This window comes from Phocoena phocoena, chromosome 2 (genome assembly GCF_963924675.1).
Source record: "Phocoena phocoena chromosome 2, mPhoPho1.1, whole genome shotgun sequence".
NCBI lineage: Eukaryota > Metazoa > Chordata > Mammalia > Artiodactyla > Phocoenidae > Phocoena > Phocoena phocoena.
Window position 1 is genome coordinate 28554208 of NC_089220.1, and position 23878 is coordinate 28578085.

The following is a 23878-nucleotide window of genomic DNA, read 5'->3' on the forward strand; positions in this document are numbered from 1 at the left end:
TAAACCCACTCTCCTTTGCTAGCAACGGGCATCTCATGTGTTTGTGACATTAACTATGCTGGATGCCAGGTTAGGATATAACTTCTTCAAGGTCCCAGCATCTCTAAAAGTGATCACGGATATCCATACACGTCTTCCATTTCCTCAGACCCTGATACATACCATGCTTGCCGTGGAGCTGAATAGCCATCAATGGAAAGACCGGACTATAGCCTGCAGAGCTCTCTCCCAGATTGGTGGAAATGTCAGTGTGGTAAGCCTTCTCTTCCTGTGTTTCCAGGACAGAAAGTCTAAGCAAAACTGAGCTAGGGAGCTCTTCCACTTTTTGCTGCTATCTAGTATCCCATTCTTGCCAAACAGATCTCTGTTCCCATACTGCTACCTCTTACTCCTAACCCAGAATTCTCTTCAAATGCCAGCATATCGTTCTATTACTTAAGACACTGCTTCTCAGCCTGGTGGCAGTCCACAAACTGTTTGTAACCTACCTACAATGAAGTAAGCAAGAAAAAAAAAAGAGAAAAGTTTAGAAACTTTTATAGTAATTTGACATTGCCTCCACATCAAGGTACTTTTATAAGTATCAGTCAATACTGTCCCTACTTTCAAAAACCTGACATTAGAGTAACAAGACTAACATACACAAATGATTCAAGAACAAGTGATAAATGTAATGTACTCAAAACTTTTCAGAGAGAGATTAGTGTGGGCTGAACCTATCAGTTAAAGTTCTGTGAAGGAAGGAGTGTGGGTCAGCTGAGCAAGACTTGGGACAGAACTGAAAAAAAGACTTCCAGGCACGGGAAACCCTGACCATCATTTAGGCTTTCACCTGACCTCCTTCTTGCCATTATTTTAAAATCAACTTCAGCTGTCCAGATGGGATTTTTCCCTTCTTCCTATGTGCCACTATCTTTTCCTTATAACACTAAGTAACTCCAAAATGGCCCAGAACACTGCCATTCCCACGAGAAGAGAGCACCCTCCATTTTGACCCTCACATTTTGATGTGGGAAGCACAAAACCTGGCCATTCAGTGTAATCAGTATAATTCTAGTCTGGGTTAATTCTGCCTCGACTGCCATAGTAGTACCCTGCTGCTAAAGTCTTGGACCAGCAGCATAGGTATCACCCGGGAGTTTGCTGGAAGTGAAAAATCTCACCTCTGGTCAATTCAATCAGAACCTGAATTTAACAACACCATTTTAACAACATCTGATTAATTTGCACATTCACCTCCTCAGCACTTGTTACTCAGGATGGCCAACTGAAAGTAAAAAGCCATGCAGAGCAAGCAGGGGACGGGGTAAAGATGAGAACTTCACATCAGACTGCTGGGGTTAAGCAATGTGTCCATCAGTCCTTCCACTCATTCAGTAAGCAAGCAGTTTCTGACCACATCCTACATGCTGGGCAGCATGCTACCACTGGGGATGCAAAGATAACAGAAGTAGCTGTAAAGTATTATGGAGATTTCCTATTGCTTACAGAAGGCAGAGGAGTTCACTGAGGAGATGCTTTTTGAGTTCAATCCTAAAAGAACAGGAAAACATCAGGTATCAGATAGGGGTGGAAAAGCGAGATGTTTCAGGCAGGGAGAATAGCTTTGGGCACATTACATAATCACCAACTAGTAATCTTCGTCCCTTTCCCTTTGAGAGACGTACTAACACATAGGGTGGCCAACTGTCCTAGCTCGTCCAGTACATAGGACTTTCAGTACTAAACCCAGGAAAAGTCCCAGGCAAATTGGAATGAGTTGGTCATCCTACTAATGTATCACTTTCAAATTTTAAGAGTCTCAAGTACAGATTATGCTGGCCCCGATATAATACAGTAGTTTAAAGCATGAGCTTTGGGCTTCCCTGGTGGCGCAGTGGGTAAGAATCCACCTGCCAATTCAGGGGACATGGGTTCGAGTCCTGGTCTGGGAATATCGCACATGCTGCAGAGCAAATAAGCCTGTGCACCACAACTACTGAGCCTGCGCTCTAGAGCCAATGAGCCACAACTATTGAAGCCCGCATGCAGCCACGAAGACCCAGCGCAGCCATAAATAAATAAATAAATAAATAAAATTTATGAATAAATAAAGCATAAGCTTCAAAAACAGGCCTGGGTCTGAGTCCTGGCTCCAGCACTCAACAGGTTAACCTTGGGCAAGAAATCTAAGCCTCCATTCTGTCACCTATAAATGGTCATATCTGCCTTATGGGATTGTTTGGGAGGATTACGTGATGGGTAAAAATACTTATTAGCACAGTGTCAAGTACAAAATTGACTTGGTAATAAATGGTAGCTAATTATTACACCTATGTGTAGGATATGAAACATAAGTTGATCCAGCTGATGTTGAGTGACTGGAATAAGAAAGTGAGACAAGCAGCTGCCCAAGCTCTGGGGCAAATGAGCCTTGGGAAAGAGGTGCATGACACAATCAGGTAAGACCTTGTCAACATGGAGAAAGAAGCTTTTTTATTCTTAACGTGTACAGGGAGCGTGGGCTCCAGCCAGCCAGCATTTGTTAAGCTGCTCTGTCTGCTCTGCATTGTATAGATCCCATTGCAGGATTTTTTTTTTTAAATAAAGTAAAACATTAACAGCCCCTACAGACACTAACAATGTAGCTAAGGGAAGAATCATTAATTGAATGCCCACTAGGTGTTAGGCACTGTTTTAGATGTTTGAGAGTTCAAATGTATGCCATGATTCTGATTATACAGGCAAGATACACAAATGCCTAGCAAAGTCAAGTTTCATGAAGGATGGGTAAGACTACGTAGGCAGAGAGAAGGTAAGACCTTCCACACTGGGAGCCAAATACAGAAATGAACATGGCACATGTGAGGGCAGTGGGGAAGAGAACTTGACTGTAGCAAGAGATCCATGTTTAAAGTTTCCTTTATTCAGTCATTCAACATAGTTTAGCACCTAGCATACTCTAGGTAATAGGGATTCAAGTAAATAAAACAGTTGAGGTCTATCTGGTGAAACTTAAAGGCTAAGTAGGAAAGGGTGGGAATGGATAATGGAGAGCCTACAGAAGTTGGATTTTATCCAGAGGGCACTGGGGGTGGGCGTAGGGAGAGGGACCAAAAGTTTAAGGAGGGAAAATAAAAGCACCTGTGCCTTACAGAGTCAAGCTGGGCCAAGGAAACTTCCAGGAGCGTGTGGAAGCCCTCTCCCTGATTCGTGGGCTCAAGCTCATGACTGCCAAGCTTCTCCCAAGCTTTCTGAACTGCTTCTCTGATGACTTCACGGCAGTTCGGCAGGCAGCTTGTTTGGCTGCTGGTGCCCTGCAGATCCATGATAATATGGTGAGTCAAGGAGACATGGACCCATCTTACCTGATTAACCCAAGAGGGCATTACCCTGTGCTTCATTCGTACATAGCATACTCACCATTCTGTGGGGACACAGAATGAGAGATCAGAACCAGGAAGGTGAGGAGATATATAGGCCACACCAACAGTTTGGACCACACTTAGCTCCAAGCCAGCCTAGACTTCACTTTAGAGCACACCCCTGAATCCTGTTCTCACCTCAGTTAACTAGCTTCTCATTACATGGGTGCTGATAGGCTTAGGGATCGACTCCAGTGAATCGAGTTATAATCCCTAGTTATTAGTGGAAAACCTGATGGAGGTATTCAAAAGAAGCCTATATGGCCATAGATCTGTGAGCTGGGAAAATCAATCTACAGAGAGGAGATAAGAGCACTCCGCGCCTAAGCCAGTACTTCTGGCTCCAGCTCATTTTTTCACTAGATTTGATAGAAGGCCACTTTTCCAGTTAAAGCACATTTAGACAAGAGGGGTCCCTGTCTCTGGTTCATTCTTGCTCTGATTCTCTCCACTCAGCACTGCCTTTTATCCATCCCAGGTCCTTGAATGCCTTCTGAATCTCATACAGAGAGATCCCTGCTGGAAAATCAAGGCCTTTGCCATTCGAGGTATTACAGGAGTGGCCCCAGCTCCTCAACCTTCCCGTATTTTAGTATAGATGATCCCCAGAGTCTCTTTAGGAAGAGAGTAGAGTGTAAGGGAGGGGATAATCACAGCTTCTCAGAAGTTCCTTGCCTAAGAAATTAAAGATTCTTTTCTTGTTCTTTTTAATTTTTAGTTAAGGCGTCTAGGTCTATGTCAAACGCGTTAAGGCAAAGGGCTGACAGGACAATCCCTGCCAACAGAATTAGGTATGAGTTCCAAGTAGGTATCCACTGTTGGATATACTTACTTTCTCTGGAGGTTTCAACCACAGGACTCTGTAAGTCAGACCAGATTCAAGACTGCTACAAACCTAAAATCCTGCCCTCAAATTTCCTAGAGTTTCTTTTCAGGGATTTTTGGCATTGTTTCTCTCTGACAGGTCCCTTTAAGAATCAGCCCTGGGTTAAACTGCGAAGTAATTGTGCCTTCTTTCCCCATTACCCTGCCTTGACTAGGTTGGTCTTCTGAGTTATCTATCCCATATCTCATTCCTAGATAAATAGGTACATTAGTATATTCTCACATCCTAATGGACAAGGATGGCATGGAATACCCCCCTTCTGGGAATTCTCTGGGGATAATGTCCTATTCTAACCCATTCCTAAAATTCTAATGGTAATTGTCATCTAAAAGGGAAGGTAAAGACAAAATACTTAGTTTAGTATTTGCAATATTTAATTTAGCAAGTGGTTGCCTATACCTTATTATTATTATTATTTATTAATAAGGCCATTTCTGGATGCTAGGATATAACAAACTCAATCTTAAGTGACAGTGGAACATGCTGCCCTCTAATCTCTGCAGCTTTGGGACAAATTGGCCACGTGAGTCCCCAACTGACAGACCTCCTGCTCTGGGCTATCCACTATGAAGAATCACCAGGTGTACGACTAGAGGCTTGCCGTAGCATCCTAGCCCTCAAACTTCAAGGAGACCGAGTCAGGGACACCTTCCTAGACGTGCTGCTCCTAGAGAACCATGATGCTGTTCTAAAGTAAGCACTAACCCTCTGGTTCCTGCCGTGACCTCTTGTACTGCCAACTCTCCCAACCTTGTTAACAGAGTATGTGCCTGCCTTTCCAGGCTGCTTAATGGCTGTAAGAAGCACAGGCTCACCTGGGCCATTCATCTACTTAGCAAGTGGGTAACAGAAAAACTGGCCTGAATTAGATTAAAAGTCAAGCTCATGTAGTTTACGTACTTGTTCATCATCCCAGGTGGGCTTTTTTATTCAACTAACATTTATCAAGTGCCTACTTAGTGACGATAGGCTTTAGCGTCAAAAAGACCAGGATTTGAACCCCAGCTCAGACATGTGCTAGCTCTGTGAGTTTGGGTAAGTTACTTAAATTCTGAGCCCATTTTTTCATGTATCAAACGCAGACGGCAGTCTGCCTTATGGGTCTGTGGTGATGATTAATGAGATAACATGTTAGTCCCTGTCATAAAGGTGTTCAATAAATAATATCTACTAGTACCTTCAAGTATATCATCTCAAAAACTACAGAACACACCTACAAGCTAAGCATCATACAATTTTTGCAAATAAAGGTCAGCAAAACTGCAGTTAGGATTGGAACTTAGGATTCTTGTGATTCCAAGTTCTGTATTTTCCACCTCCATGCTTTAAGGATGGGAAGAACAGCCTAAGAAGTCCTTCTTACCTTTCAGAGAAATTCACCATGCAATGAAGATACTCAACTTAGAAAATGAAGGAAACCAAGAAATGCTTCAGAAGATCAAGAACAGGGTAGATAAGTACAAGCTATGTTTTCAAAAAAAAATTCAGGGCTCACAAGGGTTCCTCAGGCCCCTTTTTCCCCCTAAGCATGTACATACCCTCTTCCCCAACACAGAAATACTTTCTACAGCCCCAGATACAATATCTCACTTGAAGATACAAAATACATCTGTGCAAGATAGGATTATAAAATCCTCCTAGTAAAAAGTAAAACAAAGCAAAAATCCCCTTAGTCCTATCAAGTAGCCCTCAAAATAAGCTGTTTCTGAAATATTGTTTCCTTTCCTTCCCTTTTTTCCCCCACCATCCTCTAAACCCAAGTTCTTTCTTTTTTGCAGATAGGCATAAAGAAGGAATGAGGGACTGGAATAGGCCCCCTAGATTTTTTTTTTAATTACTTATTTTTTTTTGGCTGTGTTAGTTCTTCGTTGCTGCACAAGGCTTTCTCTAGTTGCTGCAAGTGGGGGCTACTCTTCGTTGCGGCGCACGGGCTTCTCACTGCGGTGGCTTCTCTTGTTGAGGAGCACGGGCTCTAGGCACACGGGCTTCAGTAGTTGTGGCTCGCCGGCTCTAGAGCACAGGCTCAGTAGTTGTGGCGCACGGGCTTAGTGGCTCCGTGGCATGTGGGATCTTCCCGGACCAGGGCTCAAACCCATGTCCTCTGCATTGGCAGGTGGATTCTTAACCACTGCGCCACCAGGGAAGTCCCTAGATTTTCTTTTTCCTTCTAAACTTTCCTTAATTCCTAATCTGGGCTCTTTCACCAAAGGAACTCTAACCGAACAGGTGGTTCTAATTTTTCAAAGCTGTTAGAGGAGATGAAAAATCAAGGGAAAAGGACTTTAAAAAGGCAAAAGAGGGCTTCCCTGGTGGCGCAGTAGTTGGGGGTCCGCCTGCCGATGCAGGGTACACGGGTTCGTGCCCCGGTCCGGGGCGGGGGTCCCACACGCCGCGGAGCGGCTACGCCCGTGAGCCATGGCCGCTGAGCCTGCGCATCCGGAGCCTGTTGCTCTGCAGCGGGAGAGGCCACGGCGGTGAGAGATCCACGTACCGCAAAAAAAAAAAAAAAACAAAAGGCAAAAGATTCTTCATATAATTCACAAAACCAATTTCACATCAAGCAAGCATTTCTTAGCAGATTCCTTTCATCATGCCCAAAAAGCTAAAGTAAATTTTTCAATAACATGTGAAAAATATCCAACCAATATCACCAGAGAACAATGTTCTCAGGCATTTACGTACCACCTAATACTAATAAGCATGATGCAATCCTACTTTATTAACGCTTTTTGATGATTTACAGCCTAGTATAGTTTTTTTTTCAACATTTGTTCTGATTCAGATTCAAACACTAAGCCAAAAGGAACTGTTGATACAGAAAATATTCAAGATTGAGACAGTCATAGGAAAAGTGAAGGAGGAAGCAAAACGTGTTTACATGCAACCCAAACAGGGGCAAAAACCACTGAAATTCCATACTTTTCTCCAAGAAGCTTTTCAGGGTAAGTTTTCTAGGGGTGAATCCTATGCCTTGACTCCTTTAACAAGGCTTTTTCGTGACTGGATGTTTGGGGACTTAGTTGTGAGCCCTGTAGGATGAGAGCCAGGAAAGGACACTTTCTTTTCTTCTAGACCACCATCCTCTCAGTCCTTCTGTTATCTTTTCCTTGTCCCCCTCCCCCAGGCTCTGATTTGCTATCTGCCCCTTAAAAAAAGAATGATGTAATTCTATCGAACCAATTTGAAAGTTAGGTCAAAAAAAGGACGCCTTAGAAAAACAAAACAAAAAACTGCCGTGTGTACGTCTGGTTAAGCACTCAGAAAAATCCTTGAAGCTTAACCTTGAATAGTAATATTACCTCTGGAAAGTGAGATTATACGTACATCTATGCTTTTGCAACTTTAAAAAAAAACGATTTCATAAAGTTCTCAGCTTTATATAACTCAACCTATCAGTTACGGTGAAAGGATCTTAAAAGTTCCAGATACAACCTAAATGATGAGGTGTAGACATCAAGCTGTACCAAAACATACTTACAAAGTCAGTGTGCCCGGGCGCAGCAGCAGCCTCAGGTCATTCAGCCAGCTGCCCACCAGCCACCACCCCAAACCCAGGTCTTCTGCTTCCAAGTCCAGTGCTCTCTCCGGTACACCAGGCTCTTTTCCACCAACCATGAGAATATTCACTTGCCAGATTTGGGGAAGTTTCTTCCAACTGCCAGAAAAAAATGAGAGTGGAAAGTAACTTGAACACCAGCCTTCCCTCATGGCCAGCTTGCTACAAGTTGGCTGACTGAGGCCTATGACAGCACAACTAGGTGACATTCTGTCTCTTTGGGAGCAGTGCCAGCCACTGATGCAAGCAAGCACTGAGCAAAACCCTAATACACTTTTAAAAACATAATATACTCAAAACTTTTCTAATAGGATTGTGCTGTTTGGGGTTCGAGTAACATGATTAAAATGAATAAATTACCCCCAAAGTTGCAGAATTGGCCCCAATCCTACAACCGTCCCAAGTTACCTTTCACCTCAGCTGTTGATTTTCCCTATCGACCTCCCTCCTCCCATGTTTCTTCAGACCATGCCACATAATAATCTAGCCCTAGAAAAAGGAAAACATTCTCTGGCATTTTAATAACTTTTCTAACTTTCAAACAGACTCACAGTAACAAACAGGATACTGACCCCAACCCTCCCCCCAAACTGATGAAAGAGAACTCAAATGAAGGATGCAAATTCCAAATAAAAACTTCTAATGTCTCAAGCAGAGTAACACAGCAAATGCCACACAGTACACGGAAGCCTCAGGGTGATGATGAAGTTGGTACTTTCAAACGATCAGGAATCAAGGGTACTTCAGAACAAGCTCCTTCTTCCACCTCCAACTCCTGCTTTTACTTTTGTGCCTAGATGAGGTGGTGTTTCCTAGAAGTCCGTCTGAGTTCTGTGACATTGAAGCAGTCATAAAGGTAAATGTAAGCACAGTGATGGTTATTAAGGTAAGAACGAATTTTCCCCCCCAGAAAAGTGGTGGTGGTAGGAGAGAATCACTACTGTCTTGTTTCTGGCAGTCAAGGAGTAACTAGTTCAGGTTAGAGGCATCTTGGTGAGCAGCAGCCCCTTGTCATATAACATGGTCGCCAAGGAAAGCTGGTCCTCCACACTGTCGCACGGCAAGTCCGCTACCCTCACAAACTCTGGGTAGGAGCGGAGCAGGAGTTCCATGGCATCAGCTTGCTGGGGGTATATCTCCAAGCACTTGGGCTCTTCCAGATGATAAACTCGGGAGTTTTCCACTGTATAATAGAGAAACAAATGGCCTCCCTCACCCACCAGCCGAGCTATACCATCCTGAAGCATGTGCACTTCTGTTTCTGTTGTCAACTGGGCCCCCACGTTTACAGGTTCCCCAGCCTCCCAGCGAATTGGGAGCCCATAAACGCTTAGTGCCCTCTCCCTCTCAGTCAACACAGGGGGCAGAGAATCGTGGATGAAGTCTTTGGCTCTCTGGTCAGCCACAGCATCGACAGGGGCAAAGTGTCCCAAGCGGGCAACCAAGACCCGCACTTTCTCCATGAAAGCAGTTCTTCGCGGATCCTTAGACTCCGAATGCTGGGCCCCCATGTAATCCATAAAGTCTCGGGGCAGTCCCCTACGAAACTCCACATTTTCCTCCATTGCAGCCTGCACTGCCAGAGGCAGTACAGCCTCCAGGAAGTCGCCCCAGGTATTGCGCTGGTATGTGGACAAGGTCAGGTGCAGAGAGTGCACTCCATCCTGGCATTCGGCTTGGTGAATGAAGCCTCGGGGAAAATAGAGCAAATCTCCAGGTTCCAGCACCGTCTGCAGCACCGGCTCTCCTAGGTCGTCCTGACTGAAGTTGGGGCTGGATGTCAGGGCTAGTTCCTCGGTGGGATCCCGCGGTCGGTAGACCCGCCAGAGTTTCCTACCTTCCAACTGCAGCACAAAAGCCTCGATATCGTCGTAGTGGGGGGCAAAGCCCTGCGAGTTGGGGGGCGTGAGGTAAACGTTGGAGCCTGCCATGCTTCCAAACTGCTCCTGGAGCACAGCCAAAAACTGCCACACGGTGGTGGAGAAAGCCTGCGGACAGAGGAGGCGCAGGGAGCAGCCGGCCCTGTACAGGGACCACGCGGCGGCGGGCAGGGCGCGGCCGGGTGGGTTCAGGGTCTCGCGCCGCCCACTGATGTAGCGCGCGGCGTCCAGGTGCTGCCCAAACTGCACCTCCTCGTTGCGCAGCATTGAGTCCAGGTCGGCGGTAGAGAAAAGACCCTGGTAGTAGGTGTGGTCCTGTCGCCGCACCAGCACAGCCTCGCGCTCCCATAGGCGCCGGTAGAAATGGTCGGGCGGCATGGGCGCGATGAGCCACTCGAAGAGGCGCGCCGCCCGCCGCCGGCTGCTCGGGATGCGGTTCAGCTCAGCCAAGACGCGCTGCAGCGGGGAGTCCCAGGGCAGCTCCCCGCCCGCGCTTTCCCCCTGCGGCCCCGACAGCGTCGCTGGAGCCACGGACGGCGGGGCGGCCGCCAAGTGCTGGGCAGAGCACAGCACGGCCGAGGTCTCTACCAAGCGCGGCGGGGGACCCGAGGCCTGCACCAGGCGTGCCGGCAGGGCGGATGCCTCCACCAGGCGCGCCGGCGGGGTCTGCGCCTCCACCAAGCGCGCCGATGGGGTCTGCGCCTCCACCAGGGCGCGGGGAGTCTGCAGGGATCGGGACGCGGGCGAGGCCTCTAACAGCTCCGCGGGCCCGAGGTGGCCGTACGGCTCCCGCCGGGTCACCTCCGAGAGGGCCGCCGCCCCTCCAGCCAGCGGGTCCCTGCGATCGTCCACCATCGACTCCACCCTCGAGTCCTCCGAGTCCTCGCTCGGCAGCGCCTGGGCCCTCAGCGCGGCCATCCGGGACGCGACACTTCTCCTCAGCTGCCTTCGGATCTTCCTGGGCCTCAGGGGCAGGGCCAGGACCGACCCGCTATGTGGCTGTGGCTGGCGCCGGCGCCTCAACCGCCCGCGCCTCGGCAGCCCAGCGTTAGCCCGGAGCCCGTCCATGGTCCTACCCTCTCCCGAGCCCAGCGGGAGATGGCGAGAAGCCGGTTCAGGCAGTCGGCTTCCGCAGTGTACTCTGGGAAAGGGGTGGGCCTCCAGCCGCCTCTGGGTTGTCCCCGCCCACCATTCTTCCATCGGCGCCTCCGGCTGGCCCCTTTAGAAAATGTTAATTCAATGCATGGCTTCCCGCTAGAGCGGTAGAGTCCCTGCCAAATTAACACGGATTCCATATTTAGGGGGCAGTTTACAAATCAAGTTGCCAGGGACTCCAGGAGAAAGAAAGTCAGCTACTGAACTTTTTCCTTCTAGTGTCTGCAAATTGCAGTGTTCCTCGGGAGGTCCCCGTTTCTGAAAAACACGTTCCCCAGCAGCTCTGCATGAGAAAGCGCACAATTCTTGGTTTCAAGGAATGCCCTCAGGCAAAGTTCTAGGTTCAAATTTCGATCCACCTGGGTCTCTTTACAGACTGATTGAAGTCCTAAATTCCTCCGCCTAACTTCCCTTCCTCCCCTCTCCATTACAAATTTTCAGTCATTGCTCTCTCCCTGAAAATGAAGCTACAGACTTTTCTACTTGTATTCTTTTTTATTTTATATTTTTAATTTAACAAATGTTTACTGACTAGTAAGTGACAGACATTGCGATGGCATCGGCGTAACAATCATAAACAAGACAACGAAACAGACTATCACCTGCCTTCATGGGACACGTTTCAGAGGACACGATCAACCTGCAAGGAAATGCACACTTTGCTTTTTCTTCCCTTCATCTTTGCTAGTTTAATCCAGCTCAAACTTGAAGTTCATCTCCAAGGCTACTTCTTAATTAAACTGGAAAGGAATATTTTCTGACTTAATAATTCCATATTCAGTGAACATATGCTGAGTCTACCTGCCCAGCATCCATCCCGGCCATCCACCCCCGCCCCCCCCCCGACGAAAGACTGAATTTCCTTTGAAGAATCATCCTGTGCTGGGACTCCACTTGGCCTCCAGAAGTGCTGCAGAACACAGTGAATGCTCCCAGACTGTGGAAGGCCTGGCCACAATGATTGGCTTGTGCTTAACCAAGTGACCCAAGTTTCTCCAGTCAAAGTGACTCAGAGGAGCTTCACTATATATACAGGCTGCCTACGATTCTTTTTAGAGTCCACGTCTCGTGTTATCCTACTTCAGAAGGTCTTGAGAGGTGACCATATGCCAGGCGCTCTTCTAGACACCGGGGATGCAGAGGTGAGCGATATCCTCACTGTTTTTCGTGGCAGTTGAGCGTCCATCCAAAAAATTTCCTGTGTCCCCGAGCTGCTGCGGGAGACCAACTCTGAGTCCCACGTGTTCTCTCCGAGCTGCCCATGCTGTTTAGGAAGAGCTGCGCGCAGCGTCTTGGTCCAGGGGAACTTTGGTCCCTCGTCAAGCCAGTTCACTCGGGCGGCAGGGGTGGGGAGGGGGCCGACCTGCGCCTCCTCAGGGGAATCGGGGCCATTCTTTTTTTTTTTTTTTTTGCTGTACGAGGGCCTCTCACTGTTGTGGCCCCTCCCGTCGCGGAGCACAGGCTCCGGACGCGCAGGCTCAGCGGCCATGGCTCATGGGCCCAGCCACTCCGTGGCATGTGGGATCCTCTTGGACAGGGGCACGAACCCGTGTCGCCTGCAACGGCAGGCGGACTCTCAACCACTGCGCCACCAGGTAAGCCCCCGGGGCCATTCTATATTCTTGATAACTGCCCTTCCCACCCCCTCTGGGATTTTGTTTTATTAGCTACAACTTCTCTCTCCAGAATCTTCAAACTCACCTCCTCTGAACCTTAAATCGACTTCTTAAATCTGGACCTCTCATTAACAGGCACTGTGGTAGGCATGAGGGTGCAATTGTTGAGAACATGGTCACTGTCCCCATGTAACTATTGTTGCTTTATACATAAAGATTACTTGTCTTCATTTGAAACATTTATGATAGATTACCAGGAATGGAATTGCTGGGTCAGTTTAATTTTTGTGATTATTATAGGGCAAGATAATTTTTGTGATTATTATAGGTTTTACCAAACTTCCTTCCAAAGAGTTTACAACCTTGCAAGCAATTATGAGCAGGTTAGACTACATGGCCTCTAGGGCCTTTTCTGTGTTTCTGTTTGATCTCTCAATCTTCTTCCTCACATTCCTATCCAAACCCTTGAGAAAGCATTTCGATTTTACCCCTACCCAGGTGTCACATCTACCCTTTTAATTTCTCACATGGTCTATTACAGTGGTCCTCAAGTGGGGGCAATTTTGCCTCCCCAGGGAACACTCAAATATCGTATATATATAAACAATCTTGTTTACAAAGCAGAAATAGAGACACAGACATAGAGAACAAACCTATGGATACCAAGGGGGCAATGGGGGGGGGTTGGGATGAACTGGGAGATTGGGATTGACATATATACACTATTGATACTATGTATAAAATAGATAACTAATGAGAACCTACTGTATAGCACAGGGAACTCTACTCAATGCTCTGTGGTGACCTAAAGGGGAAGGAAATCCAAAAAAGAGGGGATATATGTATACATATAGGTGATTCACTTTGCTGTGCAGTAAAAACTAACACAACACTGTAAAGCAACTATACTCTAATAATGATTAAGAGAAAAAAAAAAGAAATTGCAAACTCTCCAGGCAGCTCAACATGTGGGCTTATACTGGGCCTTGATGAGAAACAATGTTGCTGGTTTCCCCTGCCATATTCTCTGGAACTCAAAACAAGAGACCTAATCAAGAATAGGAGAGAAACTTCAGTTCAAGAAAGAAGCCTTTGGACCTAATCAAACGTATAAGCTTTTGCACAGCAAAGGAGACCATAAACAAAACAAAAAGACAACCTACGTAATGAGAGAAAATATTTGTAATGTGACCAACAAGGGCTTAATTTCCAAAATATACAAACAGCTCATACAGCTAAATATTAGAAAAACAAAAAACCCAATCAAAAAATGGGCAGAGGAACTTCCCTAGTCATCCAGTGGGTAAGACTCAGCACTCCCAATGCAGGGGGCCTGGGTTCGATCTCTGGTCGGGGAACTAGATCCCACGTGCATGGCACAACTAAGAAGTCCACATGCTGCAACTAAAAGATCCCACATGCTGCAACGAAGATCCCGTGTGCTGCAGCTAAGACCCAGCGCAGCCAAAATAAATAAATAAAAATAAAAAAATCTTTAAAAAAAAATGGGCAGATACCTAAATAGATATTTCTCCAAAGAAGACATACAGATGGCCAAAAGGCACATGAACAGGTGTTCAACATCACTAATTATTAGAGAAATGCAAATCAAAACTGCAATGAGGTATCACCTCACACCAGTCAGAATGGCCATCATCAAAAAGTCTACGAATAATAAATGCTGGAGAGGGTGTGGAGAAAAGGGAACCCTCCTGCACTGTAGGAGGGACTATAAGTTGGTGCAGCCACTATGGAGAACAGTATGGAGGGTCCTTAAAAAACTAAAAATAGAGCTACCATATGATCCAGGAATCCCACTCTTGGGCATATATCCAGAAAAGACAAAAACTCTATTTCGAAAAGACACATTCACCCCAATGTTCATAGCAGCACTATTTACAATAGCCAAGACATGGAAGCAACCTAAGTGTCCAAAAACAAATGAATGGATAAAGAATATGTGGTATATATATATATATATATATATATATATACCATAAAAAATAATGAAATTATGCCATTTGGAGCAACATGGATGGACCTAGAGATTATCATACTAAGTGAAGTAAGTCAGACAAAGATCATATATCACCTTTATGTGGAATCTAAAAAAAATGATACAAAGGAACTTATTTACAAAACAGAAATAGACTCACAGACATAGAAAACAAACATGGTTACCAAAGGGGAAAGGGGAGAAGAGGGATAAATTAGGATCTTGAGATTAAGATTAATATTAATATACAGGGGCTTCCCTGGTGGCGCAGTGGTTGGGGGTCTGCCTGCCGGTGCGGGGGACGCGGGTTCATGCCCCGGTCCGGGAGGATCCCACATGCCGTGGAGCGGCTGGGCCCGTGAGCCATGGCCGCTGAGCCTGGGTGTCCGGAGCCTGTGCTCCGCAGCGGGAGAGGCTACAACGGTGAGAGGCCTGCATACTGCAAAAAAAAAAAAAAAAAAGATTAATATACACATTACTGTATATAAAATAGACAAACACCAAAGTCCTACTGTTTAGCACAGGGAATTAGGGAATTATATTCAATACCTGTGATAACCTATAATGGAAAAGAATCTGAAAAAGAATATGTATATATCAGAATCACTTTGCTGTATGCCAGAAACTAGCACAACCTTTTAAATCAACTATATTTCAAAAAAAAAAAAACGAAAGAAAGAAGCCTTTTAATTCTACCTAGTGGGCCTTCTACATTGCCTCCCAAATGTTTTTCAAACTGCTTTGGGGAAAGTAATAAATGTTTGTGATTTAAAAAAAAAAAATGGGGCTTCCCTGGTGGCGCAGTGCTTGAGAGTCCGCCTGCCGATGCAGGGGACACGGGTTCGTGCCCCGGTCCGGGAAGATCCCACATGCCGCAGAGCGGCTGGGCCCATGAGCCATGGCCGCTGAGCCTGCGCATCCAGAGCCTGTGCTCCACAACGGGAGAGGCCACAACAGTGAGAGGCCCACGTACAGAGGAAAAAAAAAAAAAAAGAAGGTCCACATCAAAAAAACCTTAAATAAAAACAAGTACCCTTATTAAAGCCCATTTCACATTCCATCTCCTCCCCAAAGGCTCTCCCATCTCCCTAGTCACAGGAGGACTTTGGCCCTTTCACATTGCTTTAGCACATTGTGCATGTATTGGTGTATTATATATCAGATTCCTTCTTAAACTTCCTAAACTGTTAACTCCTTCGAGCAAAGGACTTCCGTATGCCTCTTTCTCTTGCTTTTAGCACACTGCTCTTCACAGAGAAGATGCACAGGAAATGTTTGTGGGAAGCAGACCAACCAGAATTGAGTCCCTGCTACTCATTATCTGTGGCATTAGCTTAGTCAAGTTACTCTCTCAGATCTCGGTAATCTCATCTGTAAAGTAGGAATAGTCATTGAACATACTTCTTCATAGATGTATGGAGAAAATAATGTTTTGTTGTGAGCATAAAATAATGCATGCAGGGCACTTAGCACAGGATCTGGTACAGATCTAAACACTTAAAAAAATGGTAGCTATAATTTATTATTATGGGGCAAGGACCTGTATGATGGCTTTTGTGCCTCTGGCCTAGTTCAGAGAAACTAGGGGTGGGGGAGTCAGAGTTCTTGAATTGGCCAGGATGACAGCATGGGATGGGAAGATTAAGACTATTTTTGCCTGTGCCCTGTGGAAGTTTAAATGGTGAGTGGGACCGTTTCAGACAAGGCCATCGTGTGAGGTATCGCTCTGCACAAAGTTACCTGGCCAAGGGCCAGAGTAGGGTCTGAAACCAACCGATGTTATCCTCAAAAGTCCTGTGCCCTACTCTAGGGCTGCAGTGTCTGGAGGAAGGGCCAGCAGAGGGGGAGCCCTCTTCCTAATTGACATACAGGCTGTGTGTGCTGGCCAGACCCTGATATCACATTCCCCAGGGAAATATTGCAGAGGGCAGGTCAAGGATGGCACTGGGAGGTTTCATTGCTTTTTCAAAGGGAGCGGTTTTCAATAGACAGTGGACACATCCTGTAGTGAACTGGGGGGATGAGCTATGCTTCTCTGCTGGCAAAGCTGGGAAACACTGGGCTTAGCTAGATGAGAGCTGTAAATTTGTCTTTTCCACATCCTGTACAATATCTCCTCCTCTTAGTCTTTCCTGTGACCTCATCCTTTTCTTTTTTCAACATTTTATGAATTCCTCAAGTAAAGAATGTTGTTGCTATCTGTCTTCTAGTTTCCCTCGTGACTGGGAGACACCTTTTGGAGACTGACTTACTTTTAATTTCATCATTTTCCTGTGGCTTTACTTAGTTCAACAAAAGCAGCTATTAATAACCATTTTCAGAAATATATTTACTGGGACTCCCCTGGTGGCGCAGTGGTTAAGAATCCGCCTGCCAATGCAGGGGACACAGGTTTGATCCCTTATCCAGGAAGATCCTACATGCCACAGGGCAACTAAGCCCGAGTGCCACAACTACTGAGCCAGTGCTCTAGAGCCCGCAAGCCACAACTACTGAGCCTGCGCACCTAGAGCCCGTGCTCCGCAACAAGAGAAGCCACCGCAATGAGAAGCCTGCGCACCGCATAGAAGAGTAGCCCCTGCTCCTCGCTGCAACTAGAGAAAGCCCGCGCACAGCAGCGAAGACCCAACACAGACAAAAAAAAGAAAGAAAAAGAAAAAGAAATATATTTACTGACATGGAATAATGTTCTCAATATATCATTGAATAAGAAAAAAATCAGACAAAGTAAGTATTATGGTAGGATCCCATTTGGGAGATATATATGTGTGTGTCGATATATATGTGTATTTCTATCTATCTATATACATCCATCCATATATACGTACTACTGAAAAAAGTTTGGGAGTCTTTATGCCACAATATTTAACAGTGATCGTCTTTGGATGGTGAGATTCCAGGTGATTTTTATTTTCTTCTTCTTTGCATATTTGCATGGTCTGGGTTTTCTACATTGTACATATCATTTGTGCAATTAAAAATATAGTGTTTTTTTTGGAATTCCCTAGCAGTCCACTGGTTAGGACTCCATGCTTCCACTGCAGGGGCAAGGGTTCCATCCCTGGTTGGGGAACTAAGATCCCGCAAGCTGTAGGGCACAGCCAAAAAAAAAAAAAGAAAAACTTATATAGTGTTTTTTTAAACAACAAACTTCTCTCCCTAATTCATTTCATTTCTTCTGATCTCTAATCATTGCTTGCCTTGCTCTTATTTTTTTGAATTGATATTATCTTTGTTTAATGAAAGAAATTTGACATTGAGATTATAGAAGTTACTAATTGTTCATCAGAGAAGCTGCTGTAGAAAAGAGATTGAATAGAGCCAATCCCATGTTTAAATCTACATAGAATGATCTGAATCCTCTCAGAAAATTTATCTCCCCCACCAAATCCCATTGTTAGATAGTATACCTTTGGATAAGTCATTGCCTTTTTCATTCATTCTTTATTTAAAATTCAAATACACTGGGAAGGTGTAATAATTTGCCAGGGCTGCTGTAGCAAAGTACCACAGACTGGCTGACTTTAACGAAGAAGTTTATTTTCAGAAAACAATTTCTGGAGGCTAGAAGTCCGAGATCAAGGTGTTGGCAGGGCTGTTTTCTGGGGCCTCTCTCCTTGGCTTGTGGATGACTGCCTTCTCCCAATCTTTATATGGTCTTCCCTCTGTACAATTCTGTGTTAAAATTTCTCCTTTTTATAAGAACATCAGTCATATTAGATTACGGTCCATTTTTACAATCTCATTTTAATTTAATAACCTCTTTAAAGACCCTGTCTTCAAATACAGTCACATTCTGAGGTACTGGGGGTTAGAACTTCAACACATGAATTTTGGGAGACACAATTTATCCCATAACAGAGGGGTGATATATACTAAGTCACAAATTCCTTTAAGCATTTTTCCTTTTTGAAGGAAGGATAACATGATAAGTTGTTAAAAGGGGGATAGGGAGAAAAAGAAATTAAAGAAAAAAGAAAAACAAGTGTCCAGGGTAGTGGTTCTCAGCCCAAGATGATTTTGACCCCCCTCCCTTCCAGGGGACATTTGGCAATATCAAGAGACAGTTTTGATTGTCACAACAGGGGAGATGCTACTGGCATCTAATGCGTAGAGGCCAGAGATGCTGCTAAACATCCTACAATGTGCAGTACAGCCCCACAACAAAGAATTATCCGGCCCTAAATGTACCAAGGTTGAGAAACCCTAGGATAAACTTTTGGATGACCCCATCAACATAAAAATGTGGATATCTTTGATCCAGTAATACTGCTTCTAGGAATCTATCCTACAGAAATATTCATCCATGTGTACAAACATATAGAGATAGAGATAGAGAGAGATAGAGACAGAGATATATACAGATGCTCATTGCTTATCATTTCAAAATTGGAAATGACTCAAATGTCGACTAAGTTTCAAGAATTCTTGTTAAAAATAATGACTAGGAAAGATGTTGAAAATATATTGTAAACTGAAAAATCAAATTGCAGCACAACATATATGTTGTCCCTTTTATAAAAAATCCATATACATTTATATATAGTTTCTTTAAAACCACATATGTTGTATTTGTGTGTGTGACTGCACAGTTGAATATTTGAAGTCAGAGGTTGCCTCTGGGGAATGGCATTATTGGCAATAGAAGAACTTTCATGTTTAACTTTATACATTTTTGAATAATTTTGCTTAAGACCTCAAGGATATAGGACTTTGCTTTGGCAAATGTGAGACAGATTACAGTCTAACTTTGAGACTACTGACTCACTAATTTGTAAAACTATTTTACCAAATTACTGTAAATTAGGGATCAACAAATTATAACTCTCAGGCCAAATCTGTCCTGACTCCTATTTTTACACACCCTGTGGACTAAGAATGATTTTCATATTTTTAAATGGTTGAAAAAAATCAAAATAAGAATAATATTTTCTGAAATAAAATTTGTACAAAACTCAAATTTCAGTGCCCACAGATAAATTTTATTGGAATACAACCACACTCATTCATTACAAACTGTCTGTGGCTACTCTCATACTACAATAGCAGAGCTGAGCAGTTTTGACACAGGCCATCAGGCCCACAATGCCTAAAATATATACTATTAATATTTGGCCCTTCACAGAAGTCTGCCAAGTCCTGCAGTACATCATGTAAGATGCTGTCTAGGATGTTGAACTTCCAACTCTTTTGCTCATGGACCCTCTAAAAGAATTGTGAAAAGCTATGTCACCTCTTCACCTTTTTTCATTGACATCAAATATTTTTTTTAAGTTTAAATAGACACAAAGCATCTAATTTCTAACATCTACATAGTCCAGCATTTATATATATTGATATTTTAAATTAAAACTGTTACATCGGGCTTCCCTTGTGGCACAGTGGTTGAGAGTCCGCCTGCCGATGCGGGGGACGTGGGTTCGTCCCCCGGTCCAGGAGGATCCCACATGCCGCGGAGCGGCTGGACCCATGAGCCATGGCCGCTGAGCCTGCGCGTCCGGAGCCTGTGCTCCGCGTCGGGAGAAGCCACAGCAGTGAGAGGCCCACATACCGCAAAAAGAAAACCCACAAAAAACTTACATCACTTTAAAATGCATCCAACTAAGTCTATAACAGTTCGATACCTACCATCATCCATTTTAAAAAATTATAAAATAAACAAGCTCTTCTTTGAAGGTGAAAATTTAATGTATTTTTTAAGCTTATATTTCCATTTTGAAATAACTTCCAGACAGAATTTTATTCTAATATACTATATGTTTATGCTTGAAAATATTTTTCATCATCATAACACTGTCTGTAACAAAAATATGTATTTAAATTGAGGTTATGGTTATATTCTCTTGTCATAGTCTGGGTTTTTCCTGGGATTCCCTGACCTCCTAAATGATTTTTTTTAAAATTTGTATTCATTAAGTTTCATTCTTGTGCTGTATAGTTCTACGGGTTTTCACAAATGCATAATGCCATGTATCCACCATTTCAGTATCATGCAGAATAGTTTAACCACACTAAAAATCTTCTGTGCTTCCTCTTTTCCATCCTCTCTTCCTCCCCGCAAACAACTGACAATCAGTGATCTTCTTATTATCTCTGTAGTTCTGCCTTTTCTAGAATGTCATATAATTAAAATCATACATATGTAGCCTTTTCAGGCTAACTTGTTTCACTTAGCGATACATATTCAAGGAGGTTCACCCAAGTCTTCTGTGGCTTGAGAGCTTATTTCTTGTCTGTGAACAATATTGCATTGTATGGATGTACCACAGTTTGTTTTTCATTTCACCTACCGAAGGTTGATTCTAGTTTTTAATGATTATGAATAAAGTTGCTACAAACATTCATGTGCAGGTGAGACTTACAAATTAAAAGTTAAAATGATATGACCCGTCACAATTGATTTATTCAATTTTTTAAGTAATGAAAAACAAGATAATAAATAATGTGTTGGTTCTTTTTCCTTAAATAGCAAAAATACAATATAATATGTAGCTAAAATTGTAAGTTATTTGTGAAATAAGAAATATTATACAAGGCATGGTGTTCTCTCTGCGTATATGTAAGTGGGCATATATCAAACTTTGGGGTTAGGCTTTTGAGATTAATTAAAGAGTAGTCAAGTATGGGTTGGCCAAAAAGTTCGTTCGGGTTTTTGTAGCATCTTATGGGAAAAACACGAATGAACTTTTTGGCCGACCCAATATAAAAAATCAGAAATAATCCCATTAAATTCATTAGGCACCATAATAAAATTTTTCCTATTTATTTAATGAAGGAGGAAGATATATACATACACAAGGGACTTCCCTGGCGGTCCAGTGGTTAAGACTCCATGCTTCCACTGCAGGAGGCACAGGTTTCATCCCTTGTTGGGGAACTAAGATCCTGCATGCTTCACAGCATGGCCAAAAAATAAATTAATTAAAATTTTTAAAAATTCACCATTTGTAGTACCATTAGAGGTTTGCTCCCTGCAAATACACAATTCTGATGTATTCTATTTTGCTTGATCCTATCACAAAAGAAAAACATGGTGCATTTATTTATAATGCAGTTTTCCTGCACCACCACATTCTGGTAAGGAGCTCCAAAGACTGCAAAAATTCCAAATTCAAACCTGGTCTTTTTGTCAATGTAGGTGATAGTATGTATTTTAGTTAATAGTTTGGGGACTTCCCTGGTGGCGCAGTGGTTGAGAGTCCGCCTGCGATGCAGGGGACACGGGTTCATGCCTTGGTCCGGGAAGATCCCACATGCCGTGGAGTGACTAGGCCCGTGAGCCATGTCCGCTGGGCCTGCGCGTCCGGAGCCTGTGATCCACAACGGGAGAGGCCACGACAGTGAGAGGCCCATGTACCGCAAAAAAAACAACAAAAAAAAACAAAAACCGTTTGTTAGCTTGATTTTTAAAAAATATTTATTTATTTATTTGGCCGCGCCCAGTCTTAGAAGATCCTGCGGCACGTGGGATCTTTTAGTTGCAGCATGCGGGATCTAGTTCCCTGACCAGGGATCAAACCGGGCCCCCCGCAGTGGGTGGGAGTCTTAGCCACTGGACCACCAGGGAAATCCCTGCTAGCTTGATTTATAACATTTAAATATTTAGACGTTTAGTAAATGGGATTCCATTTGTACTTTGGCCCTAAGCTAGAATACATTTGGGAATGAGATAGATAACTCTCTTACTATTTCATAGAGTAATACAGAAACCTAGATTAACATTAGAACAGCCTAGATTCCTGGGAACGCTTTAACCTAGGTACAAACTCAACCATGGCCATCACTACTTTGGTTTATAAGGTGAAAATAGAGCAGCGCTGTGTCCCCAGGGGCTGTTCACCCTGAGTGAATCCACCTTAGCACACATGAAGAATAAAGCTCTTTAGTCATTGCTACTACAGTTCCCATAGCTGCTGCTACTACTACATATTAATAAAGACATAGAAAACACAGGCTAACCCCAAAGATCGCCATGTGGAGGGCCAAGCCTTGGGTGGGAAATTCAGGCATATTCTCCACATTAGGCTGCTGACTGCAGTCAAAACAGGCAGGTCTTGGACTCATAGATTCTATTCTTTTATTTATTATGGTAGTTCACAGAGCTATTCTGATAAAACCATGGCTGAAGAGGCTTTCTCTTTGGATCTGTCACATGAGACCACATTTTGCACATGCGCTCACATGTTAATATCTCTCTGCAGCCTGTGAGGCCCCGCACGCCAAATCCCTGGTCACAGAGTCCAGTCCCGGGCCTAAACACAAGAAGCAGAGGTCATTCATCACTTGTCAAAGATCTGCGCACTGCCCGGGAAAAAAGAATTGCGATGGGACCATTTGGATCTGACAACCAAGATCTCTAGCTAAGTAAAAACTCAGTTTTTTTCCAGGGTCATGTCCTCTTCCCCTAGAAGGAAAGGTAATTATTTCTAGGATGAGCCCTTCTCTTCCTCCAAGACACAGGCAGCAGTGGACCTAGTCACATTCTTCTCTTTAACTGATGTGTATCTCTTTGTCATTATGTTTATAAAGAAAAACGTTTAACAGTAAACCTGGCTCTTTAATGTGCACCATTTACACAGAGGGTTAAAGAAAATTGACATCACATTAGGTGACAGTCCATATTTTTCTATAACCCAGAAAAGTCATATACTAAATATAGGTCAGAACTCCAAATTTTACTAGAAGAGAAATATTCAAAGACCCAGAATCTTTTGTAAGCTATACAAAGAGCCCTTTGAAACCCAAACTAGAATCCCATTAATCTAGGAAAGAAAATCTTAAGTGATGTTTTCTATCTACAAGTCCAGTCTTGGTCTAGAGCAAGTTCTTTAACTGCAGCCCAGAAGGCAATAAGGAAGCCATGTCACTGGACTGTTACAAGAAAACAGAGCTAGTACAATATTTTCCACCTTGTACTGCGTGGGTGGGTATGAACACTTTTAGATCCCTAGGAAGCATTGCTGCAGTTTCACAAGGCTGATTAGCAATTCTCATGAGCCTCCTTAATGTACTTAATGCTTAAAAGATTAAGGCATCATGGGAGAGTTACAAACTGTTATCTGTATCCTAAGCTGGGATCCCGTAAGAGCACACAATACCCAAAAAACTGCCATGGACGAGGAAAGATCCAGAACTCATAGTAGTGTGCATGCAGCTTTCTTTCCTAAATATTGATTGCTGTTTACACCCTAAACAGCTTTGGGACATTCAGTGATTAAAATAGAGCCAATATGAATTTCTCTCTCCATTTTTCTCCCCCTAATCAGATCCTCTCTTGTGGTTGCACTGTTACGATCAGAAATATAAAAAGCAATAATTTCCACTATGAACACCCAGCAGCTATTGAACACGGCGGAAAAAAGCACTTTGGGGGGATATCAGTTAA

General features: G+C 43.9%; 2 protein-coding genes across 2 annotated transcripts in view; one reads left to right on the forward strand and one right to left on the reverse strand.

The window, feature by feature from the left end:
- The window catches only part of HEATR4 (HEAT repeat containing 4), a 35182-nt gene extending 12329 nt beyond the window's left edge, over positions 1-22853 (forward strand). Inside the window, exons 8-16 of the mRNA XM_065872454.1 lie at positions 149-253; positions 2323-2441; positions 3137-3317; positions 3883-3952; positions 4794-4983; positions 5661-5739; positions 7073-7232; positions 8644-8702; positions 22695-22853. Coding sequence (XP_065728526.1) covers positions 149-253; positions 2323-2441; positions 3137-3317; positions 3883-3952; positions 4794-4983; positions 5661-5739; positions 7073-7232; positions 8644-8702; positions 22695-22853 — 1122 coding nt within the window. The remainder of the gene's footprint in view (positions 1-148; positions 254-2322; positions 2442-3136; positions 3318-3882; positions 3953-4793; positions 4984-5660; positions 5740-7072; positions 7233-8643; positions 8703-22694) is intronic.
- On the reverse strand, positions 8821-10794 carry RIOX1 (ribosomal oxygenase 1). Its single transcript, XM_065872876.1, has one exon. It carries the CDS (start codon positions 10792-10794, stop codon positions 8821-8823), a length of 1974 nt encoding a protein of 657 aa, XP_065728948.1.
- Positions 22854-23878: the final 1025 nt, after the last annotated feature.